The sequence below is a fragment of the Lissotriton vulgaris genome, chromosome 6, assembly GCF_964263255.1.
Source record: "Lissotriton vulgaris chromosome 6, aLisVul1.2, whole genome shotgun sequence".
Taxonomy (NCBI): Eukaryota; Metazoa; Chordata; class Amphibia; order Caudata; family Salamandridae; genus Lissotriton; species Lissotriton vulgaris.
In genome coordinates this window covers 1,126,173,022-1,126,186,904 of record NC_141694.1, presented here as the reverse complement: position 1 = coordinate 1,126,186,904, position 13,883 = coordinate 1,126,173,022, and the positions used below count along the sequence as shown (strand labels likewise).

The 13,883-nt window shown below is 45.2% G+C and overlaps 1 protein-coding gene across 2 annotated transcripts in view; it reads left to right on the top strand.

Annotated features, from left to right (window-relative positions):
* The window catches only part of POLR1B (RNA polymerase I subunit B), a 260,946-nt gene that overhangs the window by 229,611 nt on the left and 17,452 nt on the right, over window positions 1-13,883 (top strand). For both annotated transcript variants that reach the window (XM_086927218.1, XM_086927219.1), the window contains exon 14: window positions 3,235-3,488. In XM_086927218.1, coding sequence (XP_086783344.1) covers window positions 3,235-3,488 — 254 coding nt within the window. The remainder of the gene's footprint in view (window positions 1-3,234; window positions 3,489-13,883) is intronic.

The window sequence follows — 13,883 nt, the reverse complement described above, 5'->3', positions numbered from 1 at the left end:
TGGCGCTCCTGCTTCTGTCCTGCGGGACCATGGTGAGATTACATGCTTATCCTTCCGCCTGCCTTATTGCTTGGGCGCCGTTCTGTCTTGTCTTCAGGCTGTGATGGACTCCGCTGCTCTCTTCACTGGGTATGTGTCGCGGTGGAGGGCTTTGCCGTGCTTCTGCCTCTTCTTCTTGGAGTCTGTAGGTGGCTCTTCTTCCTCTGCGTTGTCTGTACCTTGGGGCTTCCGGTGGAGGTCCCCGGTACGTTGACTGGGCTTGAGGTGTTTTGGCCTCCTTCGTATTACCCTTTCTTCTCCTGTTGGTGAAGGCTGGGTTGGCCTTTTTTGTCTCTCTAATACATCCCCTATGGGGCAGTTGTTCCTCCACGATGCTGAGGTTCTCTTCAGCTTAGGGCCTGTGACTCATCCCCTGTTGCGGTGGACGGGGCTATTTTTCCCTATCCCAGTAACTAGTCCCCTTGCTGGGGGTCTTTGCTCGTCGAAGCTGGAGAAGTCTTCTCGCAGACCCTCCTCCCATTCGGTATGGCTAGGGTTTCTTTTCTACGTCAAGGAATCTGTGGCTTATAGTCTCTATCAGATGTACGAGTTACTTGCCTTCGGTAACTATGTATCTGTGAGAGACTATTCTAGCCGCAGATTCTTTCACGACGAGCCCTTCCTCCCCGTTTCTGCGAGGACCCTTCTCGGTCTTCTGCACTCGCCTGCTTCAGGACGGCGTTCCTCTGTGAATGCCCTTTTTCTTCCTCCCTCCCTAGGAGGATGCTCTGGTTGTTGCTCCATTCCTTCTTTCTGATGATTGGGTGACGAATGCCTGGGTGCTTTGGTGCCCATGCATTTGGTCTTCAATGTAGGGTTCATTTGTGCCCCGCTTCCTTGTGTTCCTTGCACTTCTGACTCTTACAGTCCTTGGGGTTGAGGTCCCCTGGCTGGGTCTCGACCCTTGGTTCTTTTTAGGGGACCCCCCCCCCCCCCCCCCCTGCTGGTGTTGTTGGGGGATGACTTGTCATTGCTCTTGCATTCTGGCCTTGGACCCCTTCTTTGCTCCGGGCGGTGGTTGCAGACTTCTTCGTCTGCTGTGCCCTTTTTCGCATGCTTTCTGCCTCCACTGAGGCTGTTATGTTGGTTGCAAGCTTGCTTGCAGTAGCTGCGCTCTATTCTTTCATTCCGTGACTTGGTGCCCGGCACCATTCTGGATGGTGCTGTTCCTCCCCTTTCATTTCTTTCCCTTCTGTATAGCTGGGTTTTCGCACACTGTTCCAGTATTCTCACAGTTTTGTTTGTGATGGCTCCACGTTGTGGCATGGAAAAATTCTCCAAAGAAAACTGATGTAGACACGCTGGGGTGGGACTTGTGTATCCTCGCTGACGTCACGAACGCGGACGACGTCCGGGCGGAGTCACTTGGTGCCGTCCCCACGGCGCGCATGGATGCTGTGGCAGAATGGTTTTCCTGGTCCAGTCTCACGCCTGGGGATAATTCTACAAGGAATCTGTGGCTAGAATCGTCTCTACCAGATACATCGTTACCGAAGGTAAGTAACTCGTACATTTTTCTTAACCAGGTACACCACAACTAAATCTGCAATGGCATGTGCCAAAGAAAGGAGCAACATAGGGGATATGGGGGCGGAGTTGCTACCAGCTATTTATAGAATTGTCAGTGGCACCCCAGAAACCTAAGTCTTCAAGCAAACTTGAGGATCCACATCTATGAGTTCCTTATCAGGTCCAGTGTTAGGATCTTGTACAGTCAGTGGGTATAGCACAGTATGCGTTGGTTCTGCCATTTGCGACTGGTCTCCCAGCTACTGCTGTGTGGTATTACAGTTGCATAGCAAAGATGCTCTCTTTAGGCTATTGACTCTCAAGTACTCAAATATTACTCATTAACATTGTGATCAAGGCTTGTTCACCAGCGAAAGGCATAGATGCTGCTCATGTGTACTCACTGAATAAATAGTTTTGACACCGCCACTGAGTACCATCCTCCTTGGTGTGGGGAGCCGTTTGGGATTTATGGCTTCAGAGCGAAGATACCACTTTTCGGGCACCGCCAGCGATTGAGCGGAGTGTCTGCAGCTGCTGTTGATGATGTGTGTGTGCTCAATCTCTGGCAGTGCCTGACGATGGTTTCTTCGCTCTGATGCCATAAATCCTAAACGTAGGACGGCACTCAGTGGCGGTGTCAAAACTGTTCCTTTCAGTGAATACACATCAGCAGCATTTACACGTTTCACTGGTGAACTAACCTTGTCCACGTTGTTAATGAGTAATATTTCTGTGTTGTACTGAATGATTGGTTCTAACCCCCTCAGTGTATGTATGTGTGTGTGTATATGTATGTGTATATATATATATATATATATATATATATATATGTATATATATATATATATTTATATATATATCTATATCGGAAAGCAAAAAAAAACAGACTTGTTTTTCGGCGGTGCCTTAGTCTTATGAAAAACATAAGACTAAGGCATTGTATTGGAGTAGGATTGAGCTGATGTATTAATGTGGGTGCACCTCCGCGTTTGAAGCACCTGCCCAAAGATGCAGTTGGAGCGTGAATATATATATATATATATATATATATATATATATATATATATATATATATATATATATATATTACAACAATGTTTAAATCCCCAGGGGAAAAAAAAAAACGATGGTCACACCTGAAGACTCTGTTTCTGCTCCTTTATTGATGAAAAAACAGCGGCTTGTAGCATAGTCCTGACTTAGTCCTGACATGTTTCGTTCCAACATGGAACTTCTTCGGAGGTATATATATATCCATAAACTCGTTTGTCTGCCAATGGGAGCAGAATAAAGTAATTTCAAATATTACAAGAAGTGTGAGCCACGCTTTTGTTTCAATTGGGTTTGAAGAAATATACACACACACACACCTATAACTAGATATAAATAGTGGGTGGGAAGGTGCCAGCACTTTCTTTGGATGGGATATAATCCCAGATATTTTTGTATTGCTTGGCACCAATCTCTACCCATATAATGAATGATTAATTTATCAAATGTCAGAAGGAAACAGCTTGTCATTATTAAGTGAAAAACAATCTCACCCCGTAGTCAGCTTACAAAAACGTAAAAAGCCTTTGAAAGTTAAAAAGTGATGGTGAACAGCATGCTGTGACCTTTGCATTAGTAGTTATTTGAAAGATGTGAAACTGGTTCTTCAAACTATGGTCTGTTTCTCAATAGGTGTTAAATAAATCCTCTTGGGAGCGGGGTTTTGCTCATGGGAGTGTCTACAAGACAGAGCAGATAGACCTCAGTGAGAAGATCAAGCAAGGAGATGACAGCTTGGTCTTTGGAGTCAAAGCCGGTGATCCCAGGATCATGAACAAGCTTGATGACGATGGTCTTCCATTCATTGGATCTGTCCTGCAGTATGGAAACCCGTACTACAGCTACCTGAATCTCAATACAGGGGAGAACTTTGTGGTGTACTATAAGTAAGTATGCAACATGGTCGCTGTTACTTTGTACATATCATGTTTAATGACTTCTGTTAACTGGTAATGTACTTAGTATTTATATCTGCTACTGGCTTAGAAAATTTAATAATATTGACGGATTAATAAAGTGTATAAAAATAAAGAAGCAAAATGTATATTTGCAAATTATAAAACATTCTGTAAATGTGACGGAATTTGAAATTGGAGGTTAATACTTAAGTTAGTATCCCCAGATTGGTCTGGTTTTAGACACCTAACGACTGTGATGCTGAAATGAAGAAGTAACAGATTCTACTCCGACACGAGCCATCACTAATTCATCATTTAGCAGTTGGAGAGTCTCTGGATCTGAGCCATGGAGCTTCTGCTTCCACTCCTAACTATAGAATGATCCGTCAGGAGAGACGGATCGGACTCCTTTTCAAAAGTGTCCTTGGTGTAACATGAAATATCCACATAACTGCCACCATCTGGTCCATAACCAGTGTCTCTCCCCTGAGCATAATGAAAAAGACTGTCCAGCTTGTCTGCAGTTTTAAGTTTAAAAAAGTAGACTCTGGGGCATTGACGAGATTGACACCTTGCTCACAACATGGAGATGTCAGCTGAGGAAGAATTTTTAGCAGAGGGGGAACTGGTCGGCATAGAGGTGGGGGAATGCTTTTGTTAAGCCTGCCTTAAGCTGCTTAGGAGAGTCTGACCTCAAGATTAAGGAGAGGGAGAAGAACAATAGAGTCCTTCAGCACTCTGGGCATTGATGATGGAAGGGGATCTGGTCCAAGAAGGAATGTCACACCAAGGAATTTAAGAACTCTGGTCCATCATGCCCAAAAACACATTAAACAATTGCAGGAGGCGCCAGAGCCATGGCCTATAGGGGGCCAGCCGGGCGGCATTGTGGCTACACAGCACACACTACTTACACACTAAACAATTGCAGGAGGCGCCAAAGCCATGGCCACTTCTTGGTGCCATGGCCCTTCTTAGTGCTCCGCTATGATCTGTTCATGGTTGACACAGAGAGAGGGTTTTGAAGCCAAGAAATAGGTCTACTATAGATCCTGTTCGGGCTCCTAGCCAAAAGACCCAAGAGGGCACTGAAAATCAGCCCTTTAAGTCTAAGGCTTCAAGTCAAAGCCACTTGGCGCCAAAGCAGTCTTTGGCGTCAATCCTCGGCTACGAAAACCTCTGAACCAAAGGAGAAGGCATAAATGAAAGAACTCACTGGTTCCAAGGAAGTTTCGGCATCAAAGCAGGTCGCACTGAAGAAAAACATTTGGGTAACTGCTGAGGAACCCGTAAGTTCTATCCTCAAAGTTACACAAAGTCAAAGCACAATCCTTATAAACCCTCAGAATTGAAATCTCACCACCTCTACAAAGGAAATGCTTGAGTTGGAGAAGCACACAAAGGCTCTGTTCCACCAATACCACCACCACCATCTCTGGCACATTCACCACAACATTCTCTACACCGTTCTCCACCACAATTTCCCACAGGATGTACTGTCACAGTGAGTCACAACCCATACTCTCTGGCAGAGGACTTTGGGGAGCCCATATACCACCCCATTGTCGTTCTAGTTCTTGGGAGGATTATTATGTCGACCCTCAGGATGACACTGACCTAGAACATTTTGTGGTGTCAACAGGCGGGGATGACTTAATATCATCCCTGCCTGATGACACTACAAACTAGCAAAGCGTGATCCAATATGCAGCAGCGTATCATAAAATGGATATGCATATAGCACCTGAGGAGGATGATGTTTTGGTAGAGACTTTACCCAAGACAGAAAGGTCAGTTCAGTGCTTAACTATGATAAGATTTATGCTCAAACCATCTGCAGAGATCTTCAAAAACCCAGTAAAAGCCAGAGTACTTGCTCCTCGAGTGGAAAGGAAGTACAAACCCTCCCCCTCAGTCTCACTGGAAATGCATGGGAACCCTTCCCCAAACTCATTAGTTGTTGCTATGGCTAGAAAGGGTTCTGCAGCTCAGACAACAGGAGATGTCCCACCACGCTGATAAAGAAAATAAACACACTGATACTCAGGAAAAGGGTGGCTGTAGGAAATGCCTATCACAGGAGGATTGCTTACTCAGTGAGGTTACTCTCTCTCTGTACAACAGAGCCCACTGATGTTGGGTGAAGGATCTCATACAACATCTCCCAGAGGAGTACAAAAGGAGTTGAGGAATTAGTGGATGAGGGCAAACTAATATCTAATGCAAAAATTATGTATGAGCTAGACTCTGCTGACACCTGCCAAGACTATAAACTCCGCTATCAATTTACGGAGTCATGCATGGCTGCACATTTCAGGGTTCAAGCCTGAGGTACAAAAGAACCTACTACCATTTGATGGTGAGCATTTTTACAGCCCATAGGTTGATAAAACGATTGAAAAAATAATAAAGATGCAGAGATAGCAAAGGACATGGGGATATGACAGACCACAAATCCATGCCAGCCCTCTCGTAAGCAGCAAGAAAGGAGTAGTACAAGACAGCCTCCTCTGAGAATGGACCTGCCTATCAAAGGCTGCAAGAAAGCCATCACCAGCAAGGTGGTAGAGGCTACAGTAGAGGAGACTATAAAGGCAACTAATCCAAGGCAAGGGGTAGCGGTACACCTGCAAAGGTGCCTCAGCCAGCAACAATCACTCCCCTCACATTCCCCCTTATCATTCAACACCTGTCTTGGGCAGACTTCAAGGTTTCTTGATAGATTGGCTGGACATCACTTCCAACCAATTGGTGCGCTCTATCGTTGAGCATGGTTACTGTCTCGTACTCGCAGCAACCTCAACAAACATGCCTTCATGCAGACACGGCCGCAGCTGTTAACACCTTCTTAGGAGAGAGGTGAAAGTGCACCTTAGAAGGGAGCTAATGAGCCAGTTTCATAGGAACATCAAGACAGAGGGGTGTATTTTTCAAAGAAAGGCTGAACATTCAGGCTAATCTTAGACCTCCGAGTTCTCAACAGATACATTATATCTGAACATTTTCATATGGTCACACTCCATGTTATGATATCACTCTTCCAGGAAGGCAACTACATGGCAGCTCTTGACATAAAGGACGCATACTCCCACATTCCCATACGCCACTGCTATCTGAAATTTGTAGACTACATTATCAATTCAAGTTTCTAACTTTTGGGGTCACCAAAGCTTCAAGGGTATTTACAAAAATGTCTAGCTTTAGTAGCATACATCTAAGGAGACAAAGCATTAATGTTTTCCCTTATGTAGCTATTTGGCTGATAGAGTTCAGACAAACCCAAATGTATGAAAGGTATAAAAGATGCACAAGCTTTAATCAATCTTCCCTACGGCTAGGAGTTACAATAAACTTGACATAACTCCTCTTAGAACAAATTAAGATTCATCCTGATCTATGAGCAATTCTCCATTTGGTTACAGCCACAGCCTACCCCAATCCACAAAGGTTTCTGAACTTCCAGAACCAACCGGCTGTTTTCAGTCACATAGATCACCTGCCATTCAGGACGATAATATTTCTTTTAGGCATAATGGTGTCCTGCATAGCCATTGTCCCACATGACCGACTTTAAATGCTCCTAATACAGGAGTGTTTTGCATCACAGTGGTCACAAAGGAATGGCCGTTTTTAGGATCTAGTGATGATTCAGGCAAGGATCTATCACTCTGCAACAGTCGAACAAAAAAACCTGTTGCAGGGCAGGCCATTTATGGATCCAACACTGCAGGAGACCATCGCTTGAAACAGACTTATCACTCGCTGGTTGGGGGGGGCACTTTATGGACATGTCAGTACAAGGATTGTGGATAGCTCAGGGGAAAAAAGCATCAACTTATTTGGAACTACTTACTAGGAGTAGTACTAGCGCTGAAGTCTTTCATCAAGAATATTCAGCACAAAGCAGTTCTTATAAAGACAGACACCATGACAGCCATGTATTACCTAAAGAAATGGAGGTATTCATTCTCTTAAGATTTCCCAGCTATCTCAGAATATATGGAATTGGGCAGTTCACTGTCACATTCACCTCGAGGCAGAGTATCTCCCAGGAGTAAACAACAACTTTTCAGACCTCCTTAGCAGGACATAGCAACAGGCAACAAACAGGAACTCCACTGAAGACCTGCTCCTGTGTGTCAAACTTTGGGGAGCACCACATGTAGATCTATTCACCATGGTGCAGAAAGCAAAATGCCAAAACTTTGCCTCCATGCTTATCAACCATAGTACAAGGCTAGTGCTGTATGGGTGAATTGGTCGGGATCTTTACCTATGCTTTTCCACCTCTTCCACTAACATCACATGTGGTTAGTAATCTCAATGAGACTTTTCTCACCTTGAGTATGATGGCTCCTACATGGGCAAGCAGCCATGGTGCACAACTCTGCTAGAGTTATCTGTAGTCCCTCACAAGAAATGCCCCAACAGGCAGGGCCTTCTCACACAGGAACAAGGGAAAGTCATACATCCAAATCTCAGACAGCTGAGTCTGGCAATCTGGCTCCTGAGGTTCTAGCGTTTGGGTACTTAAAAGTCCCATTTGAATTTAAGAACATTCTCACGGAGGCAAGACGACCTACAACTAAAGCCTTTTATGCAGCTAGTTGGAAGAGATTTGTTCACTACAGTAATTCACTGTACATTGATCCCTTAAAGCCTGCAGCAAATAATACCTGTTCTGCTACCTCCTACACTCAAAAAAGGCAGGGTTAGCTTGCACGTCTAAATTAATACAATTTGTCAGGGCCCGCCTCGCAGGATTCAACTGATGAACAAAGGGGTCCACCTCCCAATGTTACCAACACCCTGAATATAAACACAGGGGGTTCGAACCATCAGGCGAGGATAAATAATGAAGAAGGACCGGGGAAGGGAAAGGGTCAGCAGGGACAAGGGATCTGAAAAGACAAAGCATAGGATATTATAAATACTGAGCTACATCCAAAACTACTCTCGATATTTCTCGCTAGAACTATAATACCTTATGAGGCTGTACTCATTCCTCCAACCACAATAAGATAGACCTAGTCCAGCTTCCTGCAACGAAACACACTGGTTAACACAATATTCATAAGTCAGTATAACACCACCCTAGATCAAAACCCATACAAGTACACACCATACAATGTGGAGATGGACTTTATCATGACCCGTTTGTAAACTATAAGTTTCTTTACTCTGACCATTGAAATTTTCCCTTCCCCAGTAGTACTTTGCAACCTTAAAAGAGTTAGAGAAATCAATCTCTGGAAGCGCTCAGTTTAGGTATATTCCGCTTCACTCCTAGAACGAAAGGAATTGTAATCCACAACATAGGAAGGCAAAATGAATTGTGTCCACCTCTAGTCCTTTATCGTGATTAGCTATACTTCAATAAAACGGTAACGTGTGGTTGCGGCCACCACTACGCTCCGCTTCTTTCTGCAGGATAAATAAATAATCCACCAATCCGGCAGCGGGTAGTTGCGACCACCACTCTGCTCCAGAACTAAAGTCTTTGCAGGCACACGCTAACGTGTAACGCCCTACAACGCTCCGCTGCTAAATAATATCCAGAAGATGCCTTCTCTCTACAGAAACATTCACTGCAACTTGTAGCGTCCTGCCACAATGTTCCGCGGAACAGATTACACAACCGCTTTCCCCGAACTGGCATGCATCAGCCGATGCATTTCCTCCGGTTCGTATCGGCAAACAAACAGAGTTCACGCGAGCTACGGCTCCCAGCGGCTCTCACTTAGAAACAGTACCTTAAGATGAGCGGTTATTTCAACAACAGCATCGTTCTAACCGCGATCAGCAGCACGATGCTAACGGCAGCCAGTACTTCTTCAAACAAAACCAACGAAGGACTGAGAATTACGCGCACCTTCCCCCCTGTCTCCTCCATCCATATACTTCCTGCAGCAAAGGCTCATGGAAGTTGTAGTTCATTACAGTTTAGGTAGGCGCAGTAAGGCAAAAACCTGCCAGAATGCCCTCCCTCCTAGCGCCTCCTAGGCCCAGGCTTAGCAGGGAACCTCCGATGAAAGGACCGGACAGCGGCAGGTGCATGCACGTTTAGGGACGGCTTCCAGGAATCGTCTTCAGCAGTGTAACCCTTCCAAGCCACCAAGTACCACAGTGTGCCCCTACGACGTTTAGAGTCCTTAATGCAGCGAACCACATACTCCAAACCACCATCACACAATACAGGCGGAGGTGTCCTCTGCTGAGCAGACAATGCGGGCTTCAACAAACAGCTGTGAAAAACAGGATGGATACGAAGAGAAGCCGGAAGCGTCAGTTTATATGCCACAGGATTGATCTGCTTCAGAACAACATACGGACCAATGAATCTGGGGTGGAACACCGAACAAAGTTTAAACCGGATATTCTTCGTGGACAACCATACTCTGTCCCCCACCTGGTAATTCGGACCTTCACCTCGATGTTTGTCAGCCCACTTCTTGTAGACCGCCTTAGCTTGGACCAAATGCTTAGACACCTTCCTCTGTACAGAATGTAAATGGCGAACCTGACTCAACATAGAAGGCTGACTACCCACTTCACCAGGGATGGTGATTGGCAATACTCGAGCATCAAATCCATAATTGGCAAAAAAAGGGGGACACCCCCAATGAGCTGTGCCAAGCATTATTATAAGCCAATTCAGCAAGCCATAACAGCGGCACCCAGGAGTCTTGAGCCTCCGCAGCATAACATCGTATGTACTTTTTTAGAGTTTGATTGAGCCGTTCAATTTGACCATCCGTTTGGGGATGGAAACTGGTTGACAATGTGGCTTTGATATGTAGCGCCAGGCTTTCCAGAAGCTGGCGATGAATTGAGGGCCCCTATCAGATATTATGACTTCTGGTATTCCATGGTAACGGAAAACATTAGATAAGAGCAGCTGAGCTGTCTGACCAGCCGTGGGAAGGTTTCTGCATGGTATAAAATGTCCCATTTTTGTGAGGCTATCCACCACCACTACTACCACTGCCGTGTGTCCATGATCTGAAGGTAACCCTGTAATAAAATCCATGCTGATGCTTTGCCATGGCTTCTTTGGTGTGGGCATGGGCATAAGTTTCCCCTTACTCTGACTTTGTAAGGTCTTAGCTCGAGCACACACCTCACACTTTCCCACCCACAAAGTCACATCTCTAGACCGTGATTCCCACCAAAACTGCCTCTGCACGAGAAGCACCGTTTTCCTTACTCCTTGATGACCAGACATTGGTGAAGAGTGACACCACTCAAAGGCCTTTTTCCTGCTTTCCACATTAGGCAGAACCAGTTTGTTTTGTACAAAAGGCAGACCATGTTTAAGAGAACGACCAGTACCTCTGCTACTCCAAGTTCTCCATGCAGCATCAGTTCTTTGACCTTTGTTTGTCTCAAGGAACGTATCAGCGTTAAGCACACATATCACCTTGCTCGGTTCTACTATGGCTTCCATAGGAGGATCAGATTTCCCCATTTCCGTGTCACCCAAGCGAGACAAGGTGTCCGCCTTCCTGTTTTCAATGCCTGGACGGAAGGTGATGATAAAGTTGTATTCAGCGGAAAACAACATCCACCTCATTTGTCTCTGAGACAGATGCCTGGCTGTCCTCATATATTGTAAGTTGCGGTGTTCTGAATATACGGTCACCGGATAAGAGGCCCCCCATAGGTGCTGTCTCCACTCTTGAAAAGCCTTTTTTATAGCAAGAAGTTCTTTTTCCGCTATAGTATAGTTCTTTTCAGCCTGACTCAACTTTTTAGAGAGATATGCCACCGGATGCAGTTGACCTGTTTGTGGATCCCTTTGGGACAAGATAGCCCCCACAGCCTCATCCGAGGCATCAGCTTCCACTATAAATGGTAAGTTTGGTTGAGGATGCGCCAGTATGGGAGCGGAAACAAACGCCCTTTTTAGACAACCAAAGGCAGCGTCCGCTTCAGGTGACCAACAAAATCCCACCCCTTTTCTAAGAAGGCGAGAAAGAGGAGCTGCAATTTGCGAGAAACCATCGATGAATCTCCTATAATAGTTAGCAAAGCCCAGAAAACATTGGACCTCTTTCACTGTCTTCGGTATGGGCCAGGATTGGACTGCTTGCACTTTTCTTTCGGCCATCTGTAAACCTTCAGGACAAAGCATAACTCCCAGGAACTCCACGTTCTCTACTCCAAACTCACATTTACTGAGTTTACAGTACAGTTTATTATCTCTCAGACGCTGTAAGACCTGTATGACATGTTCCTGGTGGACATTGACATTTTCAGAATAAATCAGAATGTCATCCATATATTCTACAACACTAGTATCCACTAGATCACTCAGCGCATCATTTAGGAAGTATTGGAACGCTGCTGGGGCGTTACATAGCCCAAAGGGCATGACTGTGTATTTGAATAACCCGTAACGAGTCTTAAAAGCAGTCTTCCACTCGTCCCCCTCTCTCATTCTCACCAAGTGATACGCCCCTCGGAGGTCCAACTTAGTATATACACTGGCATTCCTGACTTGATCTAGCAGAACAGGAATGAGGGGGAGAAGGTATCTGTTACGAATGGTGTTTTTGTTTAGCATTCTGTAATCTACACATGCCCTTAATTCACCATTTGCTTTAGCTATGAAAAATAAAGGAGAGGCAGCAGGAGACTTAGAAGGCCGGATGAAACCTATAGACTGGTAATGGTCCAAATATTCCTTTAAATGTTTCGTTTCAGGTACCGACAATGCGTACACCCGACATGTGGGCATAAGTGCTCATTCTACTAGATCAATACACCAATCATAGGTTCGGTGAGGGGGTATTTCATTGGCCAGTTGTTCACTAAATACATCCTCAAATGAGTGATGCTCTAAGGTTAACAGCACCTCCTTTTCTGCCGCAGTAGCTACTTGAAAAGGAGCAGACAACTGTGCAGCCTGAGTGACATGATGCAAGACGTGTGTCTGACATTCTTCTGACTGGAACCGTATCTTTTTATCTCTCCAATCTATGTCAGGATTGTGATAAGAAAGCCAGGGCATGCCCAAAATGACCTTGTATTGAGGGGCCTCAATTATATTCAGGATCAAACTATCTCGATGTTCCCCTTCTGGTATGTCAACAGTTAATAAAACTTCTTCTGTTTGTTCTGTGATTAACCCTGACTTTAATGGTTTCCCGTCCACCGCCCATACTTCCTCGGGGTGTTGTCTTGGTATGCGTTTCAAAGAAAGTAAGGACACCAACCCGCTATCTATAAAATTGCCGGTGGCCCCTGAGTCAATCATTACCAACACCTGATGTACCACTTGTTGGCTCTCTAAACACATTGATAATACAATGTGTGATACAGAATCCTGAATAACCTCACAAACCAAAGAGGGGAGTTTCATTGAAGCTTGATCACCATTTTCTCCCTATAGCTCACTGCCGAGCTCAGTATTGGACACGGCCAATCTTTTCTTGACCCAACCCCCAGTAGTCTTGGGCTTAGAAGGACATTCCCATACATAATGACCTTTTTTCCCGCAGTACATACACAAACCTTGTGTTCTGCGAGTTTCTCTCTCCTCTCTGGGTTAACGGAGCCCTCACGGCTCCTATCTCCATGGATTCATGGTTTTCAGGAACCCCCGATGGCCCTTTCCTGATCGAGTACTCTGGCCTAGAAGAACCTCTGTCCCACTTTTTCCTATCCCCGCTTCGCTCTGACATCCTGCCATCCAATCTTAAAGAAAGGCTGACCATTCCTGCGCAAGTAGTGGGTTGGGGATCTATTTGGGCGATAATGTCCTTTAGACCTTCTCTCAGACCCTGATAAAATATGGACATTTGTTTTTCCTATGGCCATGATGATTCCGCCACCAACCTATTAAAGGTTGTTAGATATGTGACCAGCTCATTCCGCCCCTGTCTCAATTCAAGTAATTCTTTGTCCGCACTGAAAGTTGTTGCACGTCTGTCAAACACTCTCTCGAACTCGGCTCTAAAAGCCCCCCAGTCCGATAGTATGGCATCATCCTTCCTTACTAAAGGAACAGCCCAATTTGCAGCATCGCCTATCATGTACGAGATGGTGAACGCCACCTTTGAATGGTGATTAGGAAAAGACGCAGGTTTGCACGAAAAAAGTATCATTATTTGAGTAAGAAATACCTGCGTCTTAGAAGGATCCCCAGAATATCTTTCGGGACTTGCCAATGGTATAGGTGGAGGCACAGTGACCTGTATCCTGGGATTTTGTGTATCAGCATCAAATGGATTACCGGCCAACCTATCTACTCAGCCTCTAGAGCAGAGACCACTGCCTTAAGAGACAATCAACTCCTGCTGTACTAGTACAAGAGCTTGTAAAACATCCTCAAGGGTAGCCATGTTTATTCAACAATCGAATCGGGCGAAGCATTTATCT